At 52.2% G+C, this 20774-nt stretch overlaps 2 protein-coding genes and 1 long non-coding RNA gene across 3 annotated transcripts; 1 reads left to right on the plus strand and 2 right to left on the minus strand.

Moving 5' to 3' along the window:
• Positions 1–1071: 1071 nt before the first annotated feature.
• On the plus strand, positions 1072–14377 carry LOC118903663. The gene is made up of 4 exons (XR_005021851.1): positions 1072–1199; positions 4783–4916; positions 12735–12809; positions 13661–14377. It is a non-coding gene; the product is annotated as an uncharacterized LOC118903663 (long non-coding RNA).
• On the minus strand, positions 1722–5969 carry CDSN (corneodesmosin). Its single transcript, XM_036868929.1, has 2 exons — positions 5885–5969; positions 1722–4107 (listed from the first exon to the last, which is right to left on the minus strand). The coding sequence occupies exons 1-2, from the start codon at positions 5967–5969 to the stop codon at positions 2675–2677; spliced, it is 1518 nt and encodes a 505-aa protein (XP_036724824.1). The 3' UTR covers positions 1722–2674.
• Positions 14378–19033: 4656 nt separating the features above from the next.
• PSORS1C2 (psoriasis susceptibility 1 candidate 2) lies at positions 19034–20269 on the minus strand. Its single transcript, XM_036868931.1, is given in 3 exon segments — positions 19034–19185; positions 19188–19390; positions 20027–20269. Coding segments are annotated over 3 exon segments (399 nt in total). The 5' UTR covers positions 20071–20269.
• Between the last annotated feature and the right edge of the window lie 505 nt (positions 20270–20774).

A 20774-nucleotide genomic window follows, 5' to 3' on the forward strand; every position in this document is an offset into this window, starting at 1 on the left:
TAAACGCCTTTGTTTCTCTATTGCTTCCAAGACGCACCCAGACTAGGCTTCTCTTGTTGCATGAAGTTTAAATATTAGCTGTTAGATTTTACCATTCCATCCTCATCCCCAGCCCCTGCTAGCTGGCTACTGGAAGGGTAAAGAGCTCCTCTCCAGATCTGGCCAGTGGACAACATATACTCCAATAAAAATTTTTTTAAAAAGAGTGCAGGTCTGTCCAGTGGGTACAGGGCAGCAGACTTTTGGGGTGACATCCACCAGTTTTGCAGAACATTTTGACCTGGATCACACCAGAGACTAGAGGAATACTCGTGTCAGAGGCTGCATCCCTCCCACGATTGCGGTCCACAGAGACTCTGAGGGCCTTGATTCCTGTCATTGGCTGCAGTCCAGGGGGCAGATGGTAACCAAGGGTGACCCCACAGTGATGACAGAAACAGGACTGTTCTGGAGCCCTCCTCTGTCTTCAGTCAACCCTGCAGGTTGGCTCAGCTGCCCCAGGTCATTTCTGATCAACATAACATATTTCTGCTGATTCGAGAATTCAACAACAGTCCTAAATTTGGGGCCAGCTGACATCATCCCAGTAGCAGGGAATGAGCTAGATCCTAGGGTAGGGGTGAATTCCTTTGCAGCCAAGCAGAGGCTCTCAGAGGTGGCCTGTGCTTTGGGGTGAGGCTCTTCCTGTAAGGGTGAGCACAGCCCACCCTCCCCTCCTTGGGGCATGAGAGCTTCCTTGGCCTCAGTGTCTCCCCTGCTGTCTCCAGGACATAGTCGCGTGGCCCTCGGCGCCCTGTCCACTTTCTCAGTCTTCTCCCATGGAGGCCACCTCCCCTTCCCCACTGTAGTGTTCGGCCCTCTCACCTCTCCCAGCTCTCACTCTAGAACCACAGCAGAGGCAGCAGGAGTGTGAAGGCGGAGAGGACACTGTTGGGGAGGACACTGTTCTGCCACGGGCTGGGGCGTTTCGACGTAGGCCAGTGAGTCACCGTGTTCGGCTGCACACCCGTCATGCTCCTGTCCTCTCTGTCTTTCACTTCCTCCACCCACAGCTCCCAGAACCACGCCCCCCTTGGCTCCTACTCAGTCCCCAGGAATCTGGTCCGGGCTGCTGTGTTCCAGTCTTCCCAAGGCTCCTGGTGTCCCAGAAACCCAGGAAATCAATGCTCAGGACTTCCAGAGAGGATGGCATCTAGAAGGTGAGGCCATCTAATGGATGAGGAGAAGGAGCCATGTGGGGAGGGGGAGGAAATCATTAGGGCTCTATGTAAGGAGAGGGGAGGACTGCAGAGTGAATGGGCAGTGGAACAAGAATGGATTTCCAGGGGCAACGAGAGAGAAGAGATGTGAGAGGAAGGATCTGGGAGACCAACTAACCCCTGCTTTCTTTTTTTTTTTTTTTTTTTTTTTTTTAAATTTTTATTTATTTATTTACTTATTTATGGCTGTGTTGGGTCTTCGTTTCTGTGCGAGGGCTTTCTCTAGTTGCGGCAAGTGGGGGCCACTCTTCATCGCGGTGCGCGGGCCTCTCACTATTGCAGCCTCTCTTATTGCGGAGCACAGGCTCCAGACGCGCAGGCTCAGTAATTGTGGCTCACGGGCCTAGTTGCTCCGCGGCATGTGGGATCCTCCCAGACCAGGGCTCGAACCTGTGTCCCCTGCATTAGCAGGCAGATTCTCAACCACTGCGCCACTAGGGAAGCCCCCAACCCCTGCTTTCAGTTCAACAAATATTTATGATTTTCCTCCTTTGTGGGAGGAGCTGTAAGATGTAAGAAATACCAGGCCAATTTATGAATGAAAGTGGGGGACACAGGACCTTTAGAGGCATAGGAGAGCATCACTCAGGTCCCAAGAGGAGACCCAGGACTCCAAGAAGGCAAAAAGTCTAATCTAGTTCACACAGTTTATTGAGACATCTGTCCAGGACCCAGAGGGAGCAGGGAGCCTGCTCCAGTCTCTGCAGATACCCTGGTATCTCCCACACACAGGGAAGCCTCTGAACGTTGAGGGAAGTGGCAGCCAGGAAGGGGGACTGAGATGGAGACCTTGAGAGACAAAGAGGAATGTTGGGAACTCACAAAGGGTGTGGTGAGCTCTATAATGGAGGGTGGGAGTGGAATTGGGAGTGTGAGAACCCAACAGCATATCATGCTGGTTGACCAGATGGTGAAATGAGATCAGTGAAAAATGGTCATTGTTTTCAAATAACTGTTCGGATTGTGCTTTATTTGGCAAAGGGGGGACAGAGGGGCGGGGAGGGGATGGCTTGTCCAGGCATCAGAGTTACTGTAGGACATTTCAGGGGGTTCCCAGTCAAGAATCTGAATGAGTAGGGTTAGCCAATGGACTATACCATCTCAAAGAAATGGCAGAGGAAATTCTAGGGAGAGGGTATCAGGCAGGGAGGGCACTGCAGTACAATGGGAATCTAAACAGTAGGAGAGAATGAGGAAAGGGATTTGGAGCCTACAATTTGGGGAGGTAAAGAAAGAAGAGCTGATAAGGGAGAGTCTGCCACATTGGGACAATGGGGGAAGTAGAGCAGCTCTCTTGGGAGGGTAGAAACTGAGCTACCCCCATGGCTGGGCCCCTGGACTTCTTCCACCTGGGAGATGGGGTGTGTGTGTGTGTGTGTGTGTATGCCTGCATATGTGTGTAGGCAAAATCTGCTTTATGGACTGTTAGGTAACTCTCCCTGGGGTAGGAAAACTTCAGGGTCAGCTAGCTGGGGCCCCAGGGGCTTCACTTGGGTTAGGATGTCCCGGATGGAGTGGCAGGGGATAGTTCCAGAGCCGCCAAAGCCACAGGGCTTGGCACCAGCTGAGGGGTCATGTTGGGAAGAGCCACCTGCACCCCTACTCAATGTTGAGGAGGAGACAGAAATGCAAGAGTGACCAGAAGAGCTGGACTTGCTGCCACAGGGTTGAAGGATGATTTCACCATGGGATTGGGAGCTGGAGCTGCCACTGAAAGAGCCAGTGCCTGGTGAGGAGCTGAGCCTCTGGGAAACACCACCACAGGGATGGAAAGATGAACCAGAACTGCTGGAAAGGCTAGAACTGCTGTGGACTCCAGAGCTGGAGAGGGAGCAGGGCTCCTTAGAGCCCTTGGAGCCAACGCCATAGGGCGGGACTCCACCAGAGCCCACCGGCTGGAACACAATGGCCGAGGAAGCTCCCGACTGGTAGATGTTGGAACTAGAAGAGCTGTGGCTGGGGATGATGGGGTTGCTGGAGAAGTATTTGCCCTCAGAGATGGGGGCCCCGGCTGCAAAGGAGGGAACCCTTGGAGAGCCTTTGATGGGGTGCTCTTTGATGAAGTGGCCCACCGGGTAGATTTTGCCCCTGATGTAGGTCATGCCTGGGACCAGATAACTGTCAGAGGAGCCACCCACCACCTCATAGCTGCCATATTTGTCTACAGAGGTGATGGGGGGGCAGGGCTTGCCTGGAAGGCCACCATTGCTACAGGGGACGCTTTGACCCACTCTGGGGCCACCAGAGCCATGTTGCTCCACTACCACCACTACAGGCATTTTACCACCAGACACAGAATGGGAGCTGGAGATGTAGGAGCCAGAGTGCGAGACGATGGGTCCCCCACTGCAGGGAGAGTCAGGGATGTTGGAACTACAGGGGTGCAGCTTGGCGTTGACCTTCTGGCCACTGCTGCTGGACATCGAGGAGGTTTGGGAAACAGAAGAGCTCGAGCCTCCTCCAGACTGGGAGCTGGTGCTTCCTGACTGGGAGGAGCTAGATGCACCCTGTAGACTAGAGCTAGATCCCGAGGAGTAGCTTATCTGGGAATACCCCGTTCCTGGCTTAAATAACGAAAATCCTGAAGAACGACCATGGGTAGCAATGGATCCGCTGGAGCCACCACTAGAGCCACTGGAGCCGCCACTGGAGCCACTGGAGCCGCCACTGGAGCCACCACGGGAGCCACTGGAACTCGAAAGAAAACTGCTGGAACTGCTGGAGCCACTTTGGCTACTGAAGCTGCTGGAGCCCCCCTTCCCCAGGAGACAGGGGTCACTGGGGGAGGTGATACTCGTGTGGTCCTTGCAGGGGTCTGAGAAGGTCCCAATGCTCTTGGCCAAGGTCCCTGGGGAGGAAAGTAGTGGTTAGCAAGGTCCAAAGAGGCTGGACTTTCTTTCTCCCCTCCCAGACCCACCTCAGTCATCTGCTACTCTGATCTCTCACGAGAGGAGCCCGGGGAGAGTTTGGGGTGGAAAAGGCAGGGAGACCCCAAAGAGATGGAGAGCGGGGGAGACTGAGACTCTGAGAGGTGGGGGAGACCGTGGGACCAGATGGAAGGAGGAGATGAAAGACAGAACCACAGAGGACTGAGAAGGGAGGGAAAATAGCCAAACAGACGCTGAGAAAAGAGAAAGTGGGGGAGGGGCGGGGGGACCGCAGTAGAGGACAGTACACTTGAGGACTATGATTGGGTCGCCAGTTTCCCCTTGAGAGGCCAGGCTTGGGTACAGAATGGAAATTCTGCTTCCCGCCTCAGCACCGCCCATGCCAGGAAAGCTGGGTGGGGGCCAGGACATGGGGGCACGCACTGTCGCTTCAGAACCCGCTTGTACCAGCAGGACAGGACCCTGCACCCCAAGCCCAGCTCAGGGACATGAGGATGCAGCCCTCCTCCAGGCCCCTGACCTTTATCAGCTGTCTCCCAGCTGGCCAGCACCGCGTGCCTGTCTGCCCCCAGGCCCACATCTGACCGCTTCTGCCTTTACTTCTTTCCTTAACTGACCCTTTGCTCCTCACCCAGGCTCACCTTCCCCCACCCTTCCTCTGCTCCCCACCTCAACCACCTCCGGTCCCAAGTGGTGTGGACAGAGCCACGTACTTCAGGTCATACGTTTGGAGAGGCCAGATCTGCTCTGCCTTCCTCACAGCGTTACGGTGAGCACTAGATGTGACCATGTATGCAGAACGTGCTTTACAAAAGCAGAAAGCATCAGACATGATTTATTACTGCCATTCCTCCTTCGAACACCCCACTAAAAACCAGGTCTCCACAATCTGTGAGTTCCCCATTCTCTCCTCAGAAGGAAATTCAGTGCATCCACCTCCACGCCAAACCCCAGCTCTGCCCGCAGCCCCGCCCCCTTCACTCTGCTGCACTAATCAGCCAGGGCCCCCCCGCCGCGCTCCTCCTCTGCTCCCCCGATGCCACACAGCCTGCTCCCACCCACGGAGCTATGGGCAAGGTCACTGTGATCAACAGCACAGGCCCCGGAGTCACCCAGCCTGGGGTTTGGATCCCGGCTTAACTGCTTTCTAATTTGTGATCTTGAGCCAGTTTCCTAACCTCTTCAAGCCTCAGTGTCCCCCTGTGTAGAGTGAGGACACTTCTCTCACACCATCCTTCTAATGATCAAACGGGCTAATGCATTTAAAGTGCTAGTGGAGTGTCTCGCACATAAAAAGGGCCCTATGAATGGTAACAATTATTATGACTATTAAATATCGACTCCATCTTCTAGCACTCTAATAATAATAATAACAATAATAACAACAACAGCCAACATTATATAACTCTCTAGGAATTCGACAGCACTGTGGCATACATTACTTAATTAGAGACTCATAGAGAAACTAGAGCTAGGTGTTAACTTTAGCCTCATTTTTAGAGTTTCAGGAACGGAGGCTCAGTAAATTTAAGCAGTTTGCCTGAGGTGCCAAGGCAGTGAGGAGCGGCCCCCAGACTCAAGCATCAGATTCCAGAGCCCCTGCCCTTCCCCCCTCGCTGGGTCCTCTCCTGGACTCTCCCCACGCAGGGTTCCCCCCAGCCTTCCCTGACCTGGCATCTGCATTCCTGCCCCCTCCTCTCCCCACTCTCTCTGCGCCCAGGGCCCCCAGCCTCCTACCTCGCAGGAGGAGACCGGCCAGCAGCAATGCCAACATCCCTTGCCCTCCCACATGCCCTATCCAGGATGCACGCGAAGAGCCCATCTTGGACGGTGTGGCCTCCTGAGTGACAGCAGCTCGTGAACACCCAGGGCCTTTATGTCAGGGCTGCACATTCTCCGGGCAGGAGTCACTGTGGGGAGGGGAGGAGAGGCGGAGGGGTAGGTGCCGGGGTTGGGGGGATGTTGGTGTGGCCGGGAGGAGCTGAAGTAATCAGTTTGGGTATCTGCCTACTCAGCAGCAGGCGTGGCTGCAGTGTGGATTACCGTGCCCCTGGGGCCACCTGGCTGGCCTGCCCCAGCTCCTCGTTGCCTAACCTGGAACCAGGTGCTCTGCCCCGAAGGCCGCCCACTCCGGGGCGGCCACTCTCACCATGGGGCCCAGTCCCCTGGCTCCCTCACTCTCCTGCCTTCCCCAGTGTTGGCCTCTCTGACTCCCCATCCTCCATGCACAGATGTGGGCATTTCAACTTTCCCTTCCGTACCGGGTACCTGCTGTGGCTCCCACCCCCGCCGCACGGTTAACCCCGCCTGGGAGCCCTCCACAGCCTCTGGATCCGTGCCCCCCTTTCCTTGAGACCCACCACTCAGCTTCCACTCTCTTCCTCCGGATATAAGGATCTACACTCCACGCCCTGCTGTCACTGCCCAAGTACCATGCCTGCCACACAGCTATTATGTGTGCCACCAGTGAGCGGACCTTTGGAGTCTGCACTCCAAAGCCAGTTCCCTGACCTCTCCCTTCCGGGGGGCTCCAGGGACGGCACGCAGGTGCTGGACGCCAGGGCCTCAGCCCGGGGACAGGCCTGAGCTGAGGACCCCTGTCATAGCTGGGCCTTGGTTACTCACAGGCCACTCACAGCCCCTCCCCCAGGGGTGACCCTGGCTCCAGTGGGTGAGCAAGAGGCTAATAAGACTAATTGGGAAGGTGGTGGCCCTGCCGCCCATTAATTGGCTGCCCAGACTGGATGAGCAACAGGAAGCAGCCAGCTTGGTCTGGGTAAGATCCACGGTAGGACCAAGGAGTGTCAGCAGAATGCTGGGTTCCTGAGGGATGAAGGGCAGGACTGGGGGACCAGAGCCCTGAGACCTGCTAAGAGGGGGTGGTTCCTCCTCCATCGCATTCCCCTCCCTTTGCTTGGAACCTGACCCCACCCCAGCCAATTAATTGCTCACTGGTATCAGTGTTGGAAGGAGGGACCTGGGAGTCAGGTCAGGTTCTCTGCCTCTTCCCCAAGCCCACCCAGCCCTCTCCCTGCTCCCCTGGCCTGGACTCTCATTCCCGCACTGCCCTGGTCTCCTCACAGAGGCAGCCCTACCTCCGGAGCCCTCGCTTCGTTTCTCCCTTTCTCTGTCTCCTGCCCTACTTCTGACCCAGCCCAGCACTGTCCACAGAACTTTCTGCCATGATGGAAATGTTCTCTCTCTGTGCTGCCCAATATGGTAGCCACGAGCCACATGTGGCCACTGAACATTTGAAATGGGGCTAGTATGACCAACTGGAGGAACTGAATTTTTAATTTTACTTAATTTTAATTCATTTAAATGTAAATAGCCACATGCGGCTAGTGGCTACCAGCGAATCTAGCCCTTGACTGTCCCGTAGCACCCAAAATGGGAGTGGAAGGGAGAGGGGCCGTGGGGGCAGTGAGAGAGCGGCCCCTGAAGAGGGTTGATGCAGTAGGGAGGAAAAAAAGAAAACACTGGTTTTATTTTATTTTTAAATATTTATTTATTTTTTTATTTGACCACGCCGGGTCTTAGTTGCCGCACGTGGGATCTTCGTTGCCGCGTGCGGGATCTTTTAGTTGCGGCATGCGGGCTCTCAGTTGCAGCACGTGGGATCCAGTTCCCTGACCAGGGATGGAACCCAGGCCCCCTGCACTGGGAGCACCGAGTCTTAACTACTGGACCACCAGGGAAGTCCCCTCACTGGTTTTTAGAATCAGGATGACCTGGGTTCAAGTCCCAGCTTTGGGCAACTCACCCAACCTTTCTGAACTTCAATATTCTCATCTGTAAAATGGGAGTATTTTAAATGATGTCTACGTTGCAGGATTTCTGTGAGGATCGAATAGGAAATTATCAGAAAGATTAGATGGGACAAGGGTGTGGCCCTCTTGGCACAGGCTCTTGGCAGGTGGCGTCTGCATGTCCCGTCTGTGTCCTCCACTGGGGGATGGCAACTAAGATGGGCTCACGCACAGCCCCAGGCCCTCCCTCCCGAGTCTCCAGCCCAGCTGACCTGGAGGAGTCTCCTCTCCACTCCCCTCCGCCCCCTACAGAGCAGCAGGCATGCATGCACACGAGGGTGCAATTTAAAATGATGACGCTCCTTCCGAAAGTCAGTCCCTCCCTAGAGTCTCAGGCCTCGCTGGCTCCATCTCCAGCGGGGAAGGAGGGAGGGGGCCCTGGGTGCAGGGAGGGGAGTGGCCGAGAGAAGAGGAGCCTTGAGGGTGGACAGAAAAGGAGGAATGGCTTGTGATCTGTGGGGTATTCTTTTCCAGCATAAACAGAGGTGGCAACGTTTGTCCTGTTTCCTCCTCCCACTCCTCCCAACCTGGGCTGGGACGGCCGGGGCTGAAGGAGGCACAGTCTCTCTGGGCCTCTCGCCAAATCTCCAGCCACACACACCACGCAATGGTGCGGTCACATTCCTCCTCCTGACCGCTGCCCTCCTGCCCACCCCTTCCACCCCGTCCCCCACTCACGTTCGCCCCATTCCTCCACTGCCTGCCCACACGGGGGCCCTCTGAACCCCTCTCCTCCACTCTCCCTGTTTCTTCCTGAAATCTGCCCCGATGTGTCTTACTCTGCTGTGTCCCTGGGTCTCACCCTCTCTCAGCTCAGGCCATGAAAATCTGAAGCTGATGGGGCCCGGGGGGCAGGAAAGGGCATTGGCTGAGAGACTGCCCAGGCCAGGGCGCCTGGGGGTGCTCACCAGTTAGACGAGGCCCACGGTGGCGCAGGTGGGTCTGCTGTGTTCTCCAGCCCCGGGGCTATCCCTCACCCCGCCAGCAAGTGCCCTGCCCAGTGGGAGGACTGAGTGAGAGAACGTGGGAGGCCCAGTAAACCCCACCAGACAAGACCAAGCTTAAAGCATGTGCCTCCCATACCTGTCCCTGCCCCATACCTGAAGAAGGCGGGCTGCATCCACTCCAAGCCACCCTGGGCTGCTCTGTGATGCCGCGTTCTGCACGGGGCACGGGTTCAGGGTGCACGGTCCTAAATCGCAACAAGAAGGAAGATGAACTGTCCTTGCCTTTGAGGAGCTGCAGTCCAGCTGGGAACTCACAGTGTAGAGAGAAGACGGGCCTGGAGAAATGGGGCAGGCCCTTGGCTTCGAGGAAGTGGCGGGACTTTCCCTGGCCCTTGAGGAATGATGAGATGAGCAGGGAGCAGGTGGCTCAGACTCAGGGCCCTGGCGGTGCTGAAGGTGTGCTTCGAAGGAGCGCTGGCTTGGGTTGGCATGGGAAGCGTACACGCAGAGGAACAGCGGGCTGGAGGAGTGGACAGGCCGCGTGGACCAGCAGGGCGGTGATCATAACACCAGGCTAAAGGAGGGCGTGGGAACTGAGGGGTCTGAGTGGGGAGCAGCTTGGGGAGAGGAGGCTTGGGGGCAGAGAACCCCTGTTTCCTGATCGCCGACTGTGGGCCAGATATGATCCTACGTACTCAACACGGGCTCTGGTGTTTAATCCTCACAACAGCACTACAGGTAAATGTTTTTTCTCCCCCATTTCACAGATGACAAAACTGAGTTTAAATTATTTGCCCGAACCAGCTGATAACCAGCAAAAGAGTTTGGAAAGCACTCAAACCCAATCCACATAAGCCCCATTTCTTCATTCAGCTGACACCATGCCATAAATTAATGGCAGTGGTCCGTGGACAGACTTCAGAGGTTCCTTAAATCTTATAAGAATGTGTGCAAATTCCTGTGTCATCAAAGTCTCAGAAAGCAAATCCTAAGTGAGAAAGTCCCTCTCACTCAACCTTTTCTTCTCTGCATTTCACCCATGGGCCTGAAAGTAAGGACAGAAGTTCTGGAACAAGTGTTCCATGCAGGAGTCCTTGGTAGACTTAAGGCTTAGGCTTGAGAGAGGTGGAAAGGGAATGAAAAAAAAAAAAAAGAAGAAGAAGAAGGGAAAAATCCTGAAAGAGGAGGTTATTCTGTGTTGGGGAGTAGTGGAGAGGCCACCGGAGCCACTCTGGGCTCCAGGACCTGTGGGTTCTCCCCTCCTTTGCTTCAGTCAAAGCCATTTCCCTCTCCTGCTCTCTCTTTCTCCATCACACTCCCTCCACCTGTGGTGGACTCATCCCCCCTCACACGGGAAGCTGACACTCTGGGTCCACTGGTGTTGCTTTACCCGTGGTGGGTGTGGGTGGCCCTGAGTCATCCACACTCTCCACCTGGTCCCTCTCATGACCAAGAACACAGAAGGACAGAATGCACTTGTATTTGGACGTTCCTGCCCTCCCTGTCCTGGGTGGACTCTCCTTAGCCCAGGTGAGCCCACATTACTGGCTAAACTATATTCAGTTTTAGTCTACCCTTCTCTGCCCTCCTCGTGGTTCCTTCCCCGTGGTAGATGATCAAGGGCAGAACCCACGTTCCACCTGGCCTGACTTCTTTACCCTCCTCTCAGATAGATTCTGTAGTACATCATCTATGCAGCCCCCATGTGACCTCAAAATGCGACAGAAACCTTTGGCTCTGGACTGTGGGTTCCACAGCAGTGGGCAAGGCACGTGTCTGTCCACTGAATTCCAAGTACTTAGGCAGTTGGTGATTTGGGGGAACAAAAGAATGAATGAATGTGTCCAGGCCACCCTCCCCCTTCTACCTTTCTCTGGAACACATCTCCCCCCCTCCTCTGGTTTCCGTGCCCTCTATCCCTCCCAACCACATCTACTACCTGCAAAGCCCACTAGAGGTGCTAGGTGGGATATACCGATGGCCAAGGCCTGGCCTCCAAGAGTGCTTGGTCTAGCCGGGCAGTGGCAGCAGGCACGTGAACTGGGCTCTGACACAGAGCCACCCACCTGTGCTCTCTCGTGGGCCTGTCTGTCCTGCCCTCATTCCTCGTCAGTGACTGTCTCCCTTGAGCCACTCTTCTCTCCCCTGGATGAGCTCTTTCCTCTGAGGGATACAGCACACTTCCATTAACAAATGGCAGAGTTCACGTGGCCACGAAGAGGAAGTACGGGGATTTCCCCCTGGACAAGGCATTCATCTGATGCTGGGGTAGGGTAGGCAGTGCTGTGTAAAAAAATCGCCTAAGTGACTCTTTCAGGGACTCTCACCCCAGCATAACGTGTGACCCCTGGCTGAGAATTGCTGCTCTGGGGGGCAGTCTCCACCCCATCAAAATACATCTACTCCCTCAAAATATATTCCATGGTGTGCTCCATACTCAGCTACACTCTTCCTTCTTCTCCCCCTCAGCTCCCTGGTCCGTCACTCTCTCCTCTAGGACTGACCTCCTGGAACTTGGCCTGGTGAGCATCTACTTTTGCTCTTCCCGGCCCTGTTCTCACCCTCTTAGCAACCCCGCTTGCAGCCTCCAAGTGGCCCGGGTACCACAGCAGGGACATGGGAGTGAAGACCGGGGTTGGAGCGAGGAGCACCCTCAGCCAGTGAGTCCCGTAGAGGAAAAACTTGGCAGGCAGGGGTTCTGCCCACCAGGCTATGTGTCCCCCCAACCCCCGTTCTTTTCCCTTCCTCCCCCTGCCCCCCTGCAAGCAGCAGGGAGTCAGCTGAGTGACGGTCATGTTCCTAGAGTCCAAGACTTCATAGCTCTGTTTAAGCCACATCTGATTTGGCCACCAGCCCTCCTGTCTTGTGAGGAGGTGAATATAGAGGCTGTGATTAGCTCTCAGAGTAACAATAATATTTTTCCTCTTCTCTGTTCTGTGGAGCAAGTGCTAGGGAAACCAGCACTCCTTGTCTGCTCATTACGCTCAGCTATTAAATAGTCATTCTTTCCACTGTTGTTATTCACGCATTTTATTGTTTTTGGTCACCCAGAATTAGAGACCCAGCTCCCTCCTGATCCAGCAGGAAAGGGTGAAAACGGGGACTGGGGCAGAGTCTGAATGTGCTTTCAGGATAGGCTGGAAGGACTTGTCCCAGGAGAGACTTCTAGGCAGGTTGTGGCCCTCACTGTTTCCAGGGGTGGGATCTGCAGGGGCCCATCCTCTCTCCTTCTGCCGGACTGTCCGAATCCCTCTGGCTGAGAGCTCCTCGTGGGCAGGGAGCGTCTCTCACCCCTCAGTGTGTCCCTGGTGCCTGATGCATCACCCGCACACACAGGTAACACACCAGTAAACACAGAATCCTATTGGAGAGGCGGGCGTCCCATGTCCAGCTCTGTTCTCTGGGGCCCCAGGACTAGAAGCAGAGAAGGACAAACTCCTCCTCGACAGCGTGCAACAATCAGCTCGCCATAAACATCTGCACGTGCAGGATTTATCTTGATTCTCTCAATGCTCCTAGGAGACAGAAATTATCATTTACCCTTCGGAGCTGCAGACACAAGTTCAGGGCATTAAGATGATGCCCCCTACCAGTAGCTGGAGACTTTACCTGGAATCCTGATGCTGTAGGCTACACACAGCTAGCTTTTCCTCTTCTCCCTGGATCGTTACATGACCTGGCTCAGTCTCTCATTTCATTCAGTCCTTGTGACTTGCCATCTTCTCAGAAGCCCTCTCTGACTTTCCTATTTAAAATTGTAGCCCTCCATCCCCACACTCATGGACCATATCATTCGCTATGTCCTTCCTCTTGCCTTCTTTTTCTTCATAGCTCTTATCAGGACGTGATAGCCTATTACATACAACCTGTATGCATCTGCTTGTTGTTCACTTCCCCCACTAGAAGGTAAGCCTCGGGAGGGTGGGGCCCTCCTTTCTGACTCACCGCTGTTTCCACAGCTTTAGCGCTGCCTGGCTCATGGAGGGAACTCAGTTAATAATGAGAGAAAGAATAGATAATGAATGGACCACTTGGGCAAGCAGCCTGGCCTGAATTTTCCTGAGGGCCCCAGCGCCTGCCTCATTTCACCTCATGTGACTGACTCACCTTAGAGGAGTCACCTTGGCGACTAAGAAGGCATTAGTGGGACCTGATGGAGGCCGGGCGAGTGATGGTGTTAGAGGCACAACAAGGAGGACTCTGGAGGGACACGCCTTGGAGGAGTCTCTATGCTGCCCTCTGGTGGTAGGTCGTGGAACACCACAGACGAGGAACTGAGGCTGTCAGCCTTGCGTGGGAATTTAGAGATTATTAAGGAAATCCCCTAAATTCACATCCCAGGGCCACGCAGAGATCAGATGGCAGAGTAGGAACAACGAATTGGGTCACAATCCGATGCCTTCACCACTACACCATCCTGTCTGTCCCCATCACCGTTGAGATTATGCTGCAAAAGAGAAGGGTATTAGCTGGGAAAACCTTTGGAGAGGGGTTTGGTTTAATTCGACGAGTTATTTGAGCCAGTGCTAGACACCTGGTGGGCAGTTAATTAAAGATTAGAGGGATAAAATGTACAGTAAGAGAGCTTAAGTTTATACCAAAGCAAGTCTTTGGTCAGATGAGTTTGAAACATGAAATTGGCAGAGGAGTTAGCACTTCCCTCCTGGGCTTGTACCTTAGGGTGTGCCCCTCCCTAACTTAACTTTTATCACGTTTTATTGTCATGATTTATTAATACATCTTTGTTTCCTCTCTAGACACAGAGCTCCTCGAGGGCAGGGAGGACTGAAACTTCTCCCTGAGATTGTCACCATCACCTAGCACCCCACACAGTAGATGTTCAATAAATGACCATTATATGGGCAAATAGATAAACAAATGAGTGGTTTGGAGTTTCCCTGCCTAGAGATCTTCAAAGGAGAGCAGACAACCAACTCTTCTGTCTAGTCCAAAGACATTATTCGCCTGCCCAAAGGCTGAGGGCTGTGCCCAATGCTTTCTCAAGGTAATTCAGCTTCTATAATTAGATTATACCAAGGTACCAGTTCAAGGTTCTTTTCTCTTATTGGCTAAGCATTTATTGACTACGGGCCATGTGCAAGGTACGGAGCCATTGTTCTCTAAATCTATTAGAGATCCTATTCTATTATTTAATTCTATTACTCCATGTTGACATAAGATGAAATAGTGTCCCCACCGCAGTCACTCTTAGGTGAGGTCAGCCAAGGCAGATGGGGAAGAATCAGCATTGTCTAATCTAAATGGATAAGCTGGCACAGTGGGTTCCCCTGTGTTAATATTCCATAACAACCAGTCCCACTCAGCCTCCTCCCAGCTAATAAACACAGCATTTTTAGGTACCAATATCTGCTGCCTATTAATTGGTATTAAAATCTCCAATTACTTCTTGCTTTCCCTTCCCTCCCACTCATCCACCTGTTGTGTCAAACTGGGAAGAGTTGGTTTGGAACTTACATCCAGTTTTGACTTTGGCACTTGTGTTGTCTTGGAAGGTGTTATCTCTGTCAACAGTAGTTTCCTCATCTGTAAAAAGGGGTTAATAATTTGCTTTATTGAACACCTTGTGGGCCAAGTACTAGGAGAGAAGTAAGGCATACAGAGACAGACAAGGCACAATCCCTGCCCTCAAGAAGCTCATACTTTCCAAGAGGAGAAAGACATGGAAACCAACATAATGTGGAAATGATGCAAAGAGCCTGAGATCCTTTCCTGGGTTACATCAGGGACTCAGTTCTTTCCCTCACTTTCTCTCTCCTTTAAGAATGTTTTTCTCTTTCCATTCCCAACAAACTCCATTGCACTGGCTTGAGAAGTTGCTGAGGGAGGGCCAGTTTGAGGAATCCAGACTTCCTTCTTCCCTTCTTTCCCATACCTCCCTGCCACAGTACACCAAACAGGTTATGTGTGCCTCCCCACAAAGAACACAGTTCTATCCAAGGAGAAAGACTTTCAGATATGAGCTCCTGAGCCGGGCACCAAGACCTTCTTTAATTCCCCCCAACCTACTTGTTCCACAACATTTCTTTCTTCTCCAGGCTATAAACTCTTCACTCTGGGAGTTCCCTGATGGCCTAGTGGTTAGGATTCCAGGTTTTCATTGCCGCAGCCTGGGTTCAATCCCTGGTTGAGGAACTGAGATCCCACAAGCCTCATGATGAGGCAAAAAAAAAAAAAAAAAAAAAAAAAAAAAAAAATATATATATATATATATATATATATATATATATATATACCCTTCACTCTAAACATTTTGATCTACTCTCTGTTGCCCAAACTCACCATTCATTAATGAATTCAGCCATTCATAAAACATGTACGTGATGGTTAATTTTATGTGTCAATTTGACTGGGCTAAAGAATGCCCAGAGACCTGGTGGAACCTTACATTCAGGTGTGTCTGTGAGGGTGTTTCTGGAAGAGATTAGCATTTGAATTGGTAGACAGTGTTAAGAAGATCGCCCTCACCAATGTGGGTGGGCACCATCCAATCTGTGAGGGCTGAACAGAACAAAAAGGTAGAGGAAGGGCAAATCTGCTCTCTGTTTGAGCTGGGATACCCATCTTCTCCTGCCCTTGGACATCGGCACTCCTGGTTCTTGGTCTTTGGACTCAGACTGGGATTTACCCCATCAGTCCTCTGATTCTTGGGCCTTTGCACTCGTACTGGGACTTAAAACCATCAGCTCCCATGGTTCTCAGGCCTTCGGACCGGGATTAAATTGCTCCATTGGTTTTCCTGGTTCTCCAGTTTGCAGACGGCAGATCGTGGGCATTCTCAGCCTCCATAATCAGAAGAGCCAATTCGTATAATAAATCTCCATGTATATTCTATTGGTTTTGTTTCTGTGGAGAACCCTAATACAACATATTCAGTGTCCATGCAGGCCCAGGCATTGTATTCCGTGTCAGATTTACACAGATGAATAAAGAGATGGGATAATGTAATTAAAATCAGGACAGGCCTCAGTTCAGATCCCAGTTTTGCCATTTTTCTCCGTATGACCTTGCATGAGTCACTGTACCTCTCCAGGCCTTTGTTTCTCTCCTCTGAGAAATGGTGATAACAATAGGGTTATTGTGCAAATTAAGTGAGAGCTTAATCTGTATGCCTTGGGCAACCGTATCCCTATTGCACGTGCGCAGTAAAAAGCAGCTGCAAGGGTTTATAGCAAACCGTTCATTGTGTCTTAGGTTGGATGTTCCAGAAGCAGATCCTGAGACAAAAATTCAAGTAAAAGGGATTTATTAAAAAGTTGTAAGGGTGGGGAGGAGGGAAAGGGAGCGGGGAAGTGGGACCAGGAAGGGAAGGAGGCCAAGCAACTGTGTGGAACCAAGCAAAGTCTCATAGAGGGCAACTGGGGCTCAGAAGACTCCCATATTACTCCGTCATCCAATAAGGGCTCCGGGTTGGCGTGGGGAGGGGGAGGGAAGGAGGATGTGGGGGAGAAACGTTTCCAGGTGCTTCCAGCACTTCCTGCACAGGGCAATGTCCCGGAGCCCGGAGGCACAGGTGGGCTGCTGGGTACCAAAATGTAGGTACCAAATGGTGATGGGGTCCGAGAAGAAATGCACAGAACACAGTCTCTGCCTCCAAGAGGTTCGGAGCCTAGTAGGGGAGGGGAGATGGGAATAAACATTGCCATCTGAGTTCTGTCCCAGGCACAGCTGCACCGCTGAACAAGGTGCCACGAGGCAGGGGTACAAGTGAGGGTGGGGGGCAGCGTGGGAGTGGTGTCGCGGAAGATAAATACAACTGGCTGGGGAGAGGAAGGCCATTCCAGGGAGCTGTAACAGCACACACAGGGGCACAGGCTCAGGGCCAGTCCTGAAGCAAGAGGGCTTTGGGCTGCGGGAGCCCAGTTTCCGCGCCTGCTCCTGCGCCTGCAGCCCCCGGCCCGCCCCTTCCTGGCCGGTCCTCCGGCCACGGTCACGGTCACGCAGCCTGCCTTCCTGCCGCGCCCCGCTCAGGGCCTCCAGGAAGCCTCTCCTGACTACTCCAGCTCCCCGTGCGCGTGACTCTCTTCTGCATTCGTGGCGTTTACTGCCAAGGCTATTACTGTGATGTTTACTCATGTAATTATTTAGTTAATGCATCCTTACAGCCTGTGACATTGTCATTTAACTTTGCATGTAAATCCTGTCTCCCCTGGCCTAATTTTAAGCTTCCTGAGAATGGGAACTGTATATTTTTATTTGTTATATTCCCCCGTGGCACCTGACATTGCAGGACATATTGAGGGTATGAGATAATGATTGAATGAATGAGTGAATCTAGTCCACTTTGAGGCCTATTAAATTACAGGCTCACACCTACAATTCGCACCTGTTCTAAGATTATTTCCAAACTCTAAACTTAGGGGGATTTTTGTGTGTTTTGTTTTATTTCGTTTTGTTTTTTTCAAACCGGTCACATATAGGTTTTGATAGCAGTTACCATGTAAGCAAACTGGGTCCTAAAGCGGTGGATTTTAAGGTCAGGGAACCGTCATTTCTTTTAGGCCCTTTTCAACTCCACCCTGGCCAGCCACTTGATTGACATCAGGCCATTGGGATCTCTGGGCTCCTGCCCTTCCAACTTTCCTGCTCAAATACACCCTTAAAGAATTTGGGGAAACTATGTACCCCTTACACATTTTAAAGTCAACAACTAACACTTTTAATTTTCAGTTTAAATACTGCAAAGGGTATACTTTCTGGGAAATTGTAAATACTTATATATTTAGAAAGTCACATCACTCTTTTAAATGCAGTGGATGGAATATAACACCATAGCCCTTTCATGTTCATTAACACCCTTTTAATAAGTGAAAGTCCATTAGCCAGTCAGCAAATTTACCTCATTTATTTTTCTTTTTAGTTCCTTTTTCCATTTCATTTTCCCTGTAGAGTTTGGTCCTAATGAAATATTGTTTTCATTGTATCACCTTTTTTGTATTTTAGTGTATTTTTGGAAAGTCTTTTATTGTATATCTCTGTAACAAAAATATGTACGTATCAATAAATTGGAATTTATTTCCTGTGACCATAAGACTATATTAAAAACCATTATTCTGCCCTGGGTTTATAATTACAATTATTAAAAGATGCAATTGATCAAAACTACAAATATTGACAATGATTAAACAGAAAAGTAAACTTCTACTAAAAATTCATCTCTTCATGAGATGGAAAGGGCTGATTTTTATTTTCCATTGACTTCATTTGGTAGCTCCAGGAAGCGCACCCAGGTTCAGTTCAGGGTGGGCGAGAGAGCTCGGCCTTCCTCTGTCTAGTGAGAGAAGGGTCACTTGTTAATGGAGGCATGTGGAAAAGGAGAACAGTTCTCAGGCAGATTCATTTTAGGAAGGGACACATATGCTTCTGGAAATTGATCCCCTTAAAACTTAGTCCTGCCCACATCTCCCTGGGAGAGTTTTCATGTTCAGCCAGAGGTATGCAAACCATAAGCTATTAAAGAGAGACTTAACTTGGTTTCTCATTCTCCAAAATAGGGATCCCAGAATGGGAGAAATGTGGGTCTGAATGTCCTTGTAACTCTGATAGTTGCATTTCCAACCCTCCACTGGCTGAGTTCCACATCCCTATGCATATGGGCAAGACAGGAACTCAGAAGACTTCCAGATCTCTGTAGGTCCATGGCTGTTATGAGGGCATCTGAATGTTCAAAGTGCTGCTCATTGGCAAAGACGCAGCCTAGAGTCAAAATTAGAAAACATGGTTTTTTGTTTTTCCATTTCATGGAAGCACCATGGTCTCCTGGTAGTTCCCAGCTGGCGGCCACCAGGTGGCAGCAGAGAACACAGTGCTGCCAGCCCTGCCCGGAGAGTCCCAGGGGTGGGGAAGAGGCGGTGGGAGGGGAGAGGACTGGAGGTGAGGTAGGGGTGTTCACTTTGGCTGTCAGAGAAGAAAGAAGGGGGAGGCGGGGGCTAAATACCAATCTCAAGAGGGGACAGAAAATATTGAGAACAACACCTTCCAGGTTCAGAATAAAACTGAAGGAATGAGGAAAGGAATTAAGGAGTTAGGCTAAATTGGGGAGAATTCAAGGGAAATCAGAAGGGTAGAGATGGGCTTGAGGGCAGAGGCCCAGGATGCCTCTGGGGGATCCATTATCTGTACTCCTCCTGGGGTGGGTCAAGATCTGGCTCCTCCTGAGATCCGTGGCCCACCTTAGAGGCAGGTGGCTAGGGGTTTTCTGGAGGCTGGGGTCCTGCTGGCCAGGGGTCATCAGGCCGGGGAGGTTGAGAGGGATCAGTTCTACAGGAGGCCAGACTCCAGATTCAGGCAGGTCTCTCCAGGGACGACTGGGGCCTGGAGGTGGAAGGTCCTCAAAGAGAGGGGGTACCCCTGGCCAAGGGTCACCAGGGATTGGGGGGCCCTGAGGCAATGTTGGGGGGCCCTCCTCCTCTGAGGGCTCTGTGGATGAGGGAGATGGATGGTCTCCGCTGCCTGAGATGCCTGCAGAGGAGGAAGGAGAAAGGTAAGAGGTTGTGAGGATCCCCCCTCTCCCCGTAGCTACGGACCCAGGGAGCATCACCTCTCTGCGATGGACCACAGCCTGAGCTGATCCCACAAACAAAACTCAAAAGTAACTCTCACACATTCACAAAATACCAAAGTGATCTTAAAATGACATGAAACGCTGTCCTGAACTATTGACTGGACCAACTTTAAACTGACAGGATCCCCTGCTCCCCGCACATAAGCTCCATCCAACCTGGTTGGGACACCCCACTGGCAGGGCCACTATATGTGTCTGCAGTCCCAAAGCTGTCTACACCCTGGCCCCGCGTGGCACCCAGACCCCATCTCTACCATGACCTCCAGCCCCTTAACATGGACCTCAGCTCTGATGAATACTCGCCCCACACCTGAATGCTGATCTAAATCGCCACATGGAGCTACACCCAAACCATCAAAACATTTATTCTGCGCTAAAATGCACCTTCCCACATCACCTCCATCCCCTTAACTCTTCCGCTCATATGAATTCCCAGGATCTCCCTATCCCTATGCATCCATCTCACCTTTGCCTCATCTTTACCGTCCCCCATCACCCCAAATCACACTCCAGGCCTCTATTCCCAGCTCACCTCTGGCAAAACAGGCAAAGGACCAGGATCCCCAGGAGCTTCCAGTTGAGCATCTTGCCTGTCTCCTGGCCCCCAAAGTCAGGGGTCGGCTGAGTCTGGGTGCTTGGGAACCCCAAGAGGCTTTATAGGGGAGGAGGGGGAAGAGGAGGCCAATCTCTGGGGAGGGACCAGCCCAGTCACACAAGGAATCACATCCGAACCTAACTGGTCAAACCCATTTGGAAGGCCATGGCTAATGTCTAACCTCTGATGGTGGCGTCCCTCATTTTAGTCCCCCAGCTCAGGACCCAGCCACCCAGGCTTTATCAATGATCCAGACCTTGGTCACCCCACCATTGTTTTCATGTCCTCCTTCATACACACCCTGCAGCAACCCTTAATAACAGGGACTTCTACCTCTAATCTCTCCAGGTCATTGGAAGCCAAGGAATGGGAGCAAACCACGCGTGGGGAAGCAGTGTAATTACAGGGGCTGGGAGGCAGGATGCCGGGCAGGGGGTGGGCAATTGGGGGGAGGACAGGGGGTGTTCCCTTGAACAGCTGGGACACAGCTAGAACGGTCTCAGCTAGTATGCCGAGCCTCCCCCACCCATCCCAGTGTGAACCCTCTCCGTGGGGCTCAGCCCTTCCTGGAACTTCCACTTCCCAGCATATGCCTTCTCCAGGCGTGACGGGGGCCTCCCAAGCAGTGACATCTGAGAATTTCATCCAGGAGCCACCTGGGGTGACTGCAGGTGAAGGAGAAAGTACTAGGACA

The sequence above is a fragment of the Balaenoptera musculus genome, chromosome 11 (genome assembly GCF_009873245.2).
Source record: "Balaenoptera musculus isolate JJ_BM4_2016_0621 chromosome 11, mBalMus1.pri.v3, whole genome shotgun sequence".
In the NCBI taxonomy this organism is placed as follows: Eukaryota; Metazoa; Chordata; class Mammalia; order Artiodactyla; family Balaenopteridae; genus Balaenoptera; species Balaenoptera musculus.

Coding starts and splice junctions, on each gene's coding strand:
- CDSN (XM_036868929.1), bottom strand. CDS start 5,969: ATGGGCTCTTCGCGTGCATCCTGGATAGGGCATGTGGGAGGGCAAGGG. Junction 4,108..5,884: donor GGCCGGTCTCCTCCTGCGAG/GTAGGAGGCTGG, acceptor TTTCCTCCCCAG/GGACCTTGGCCAAGAGCATT.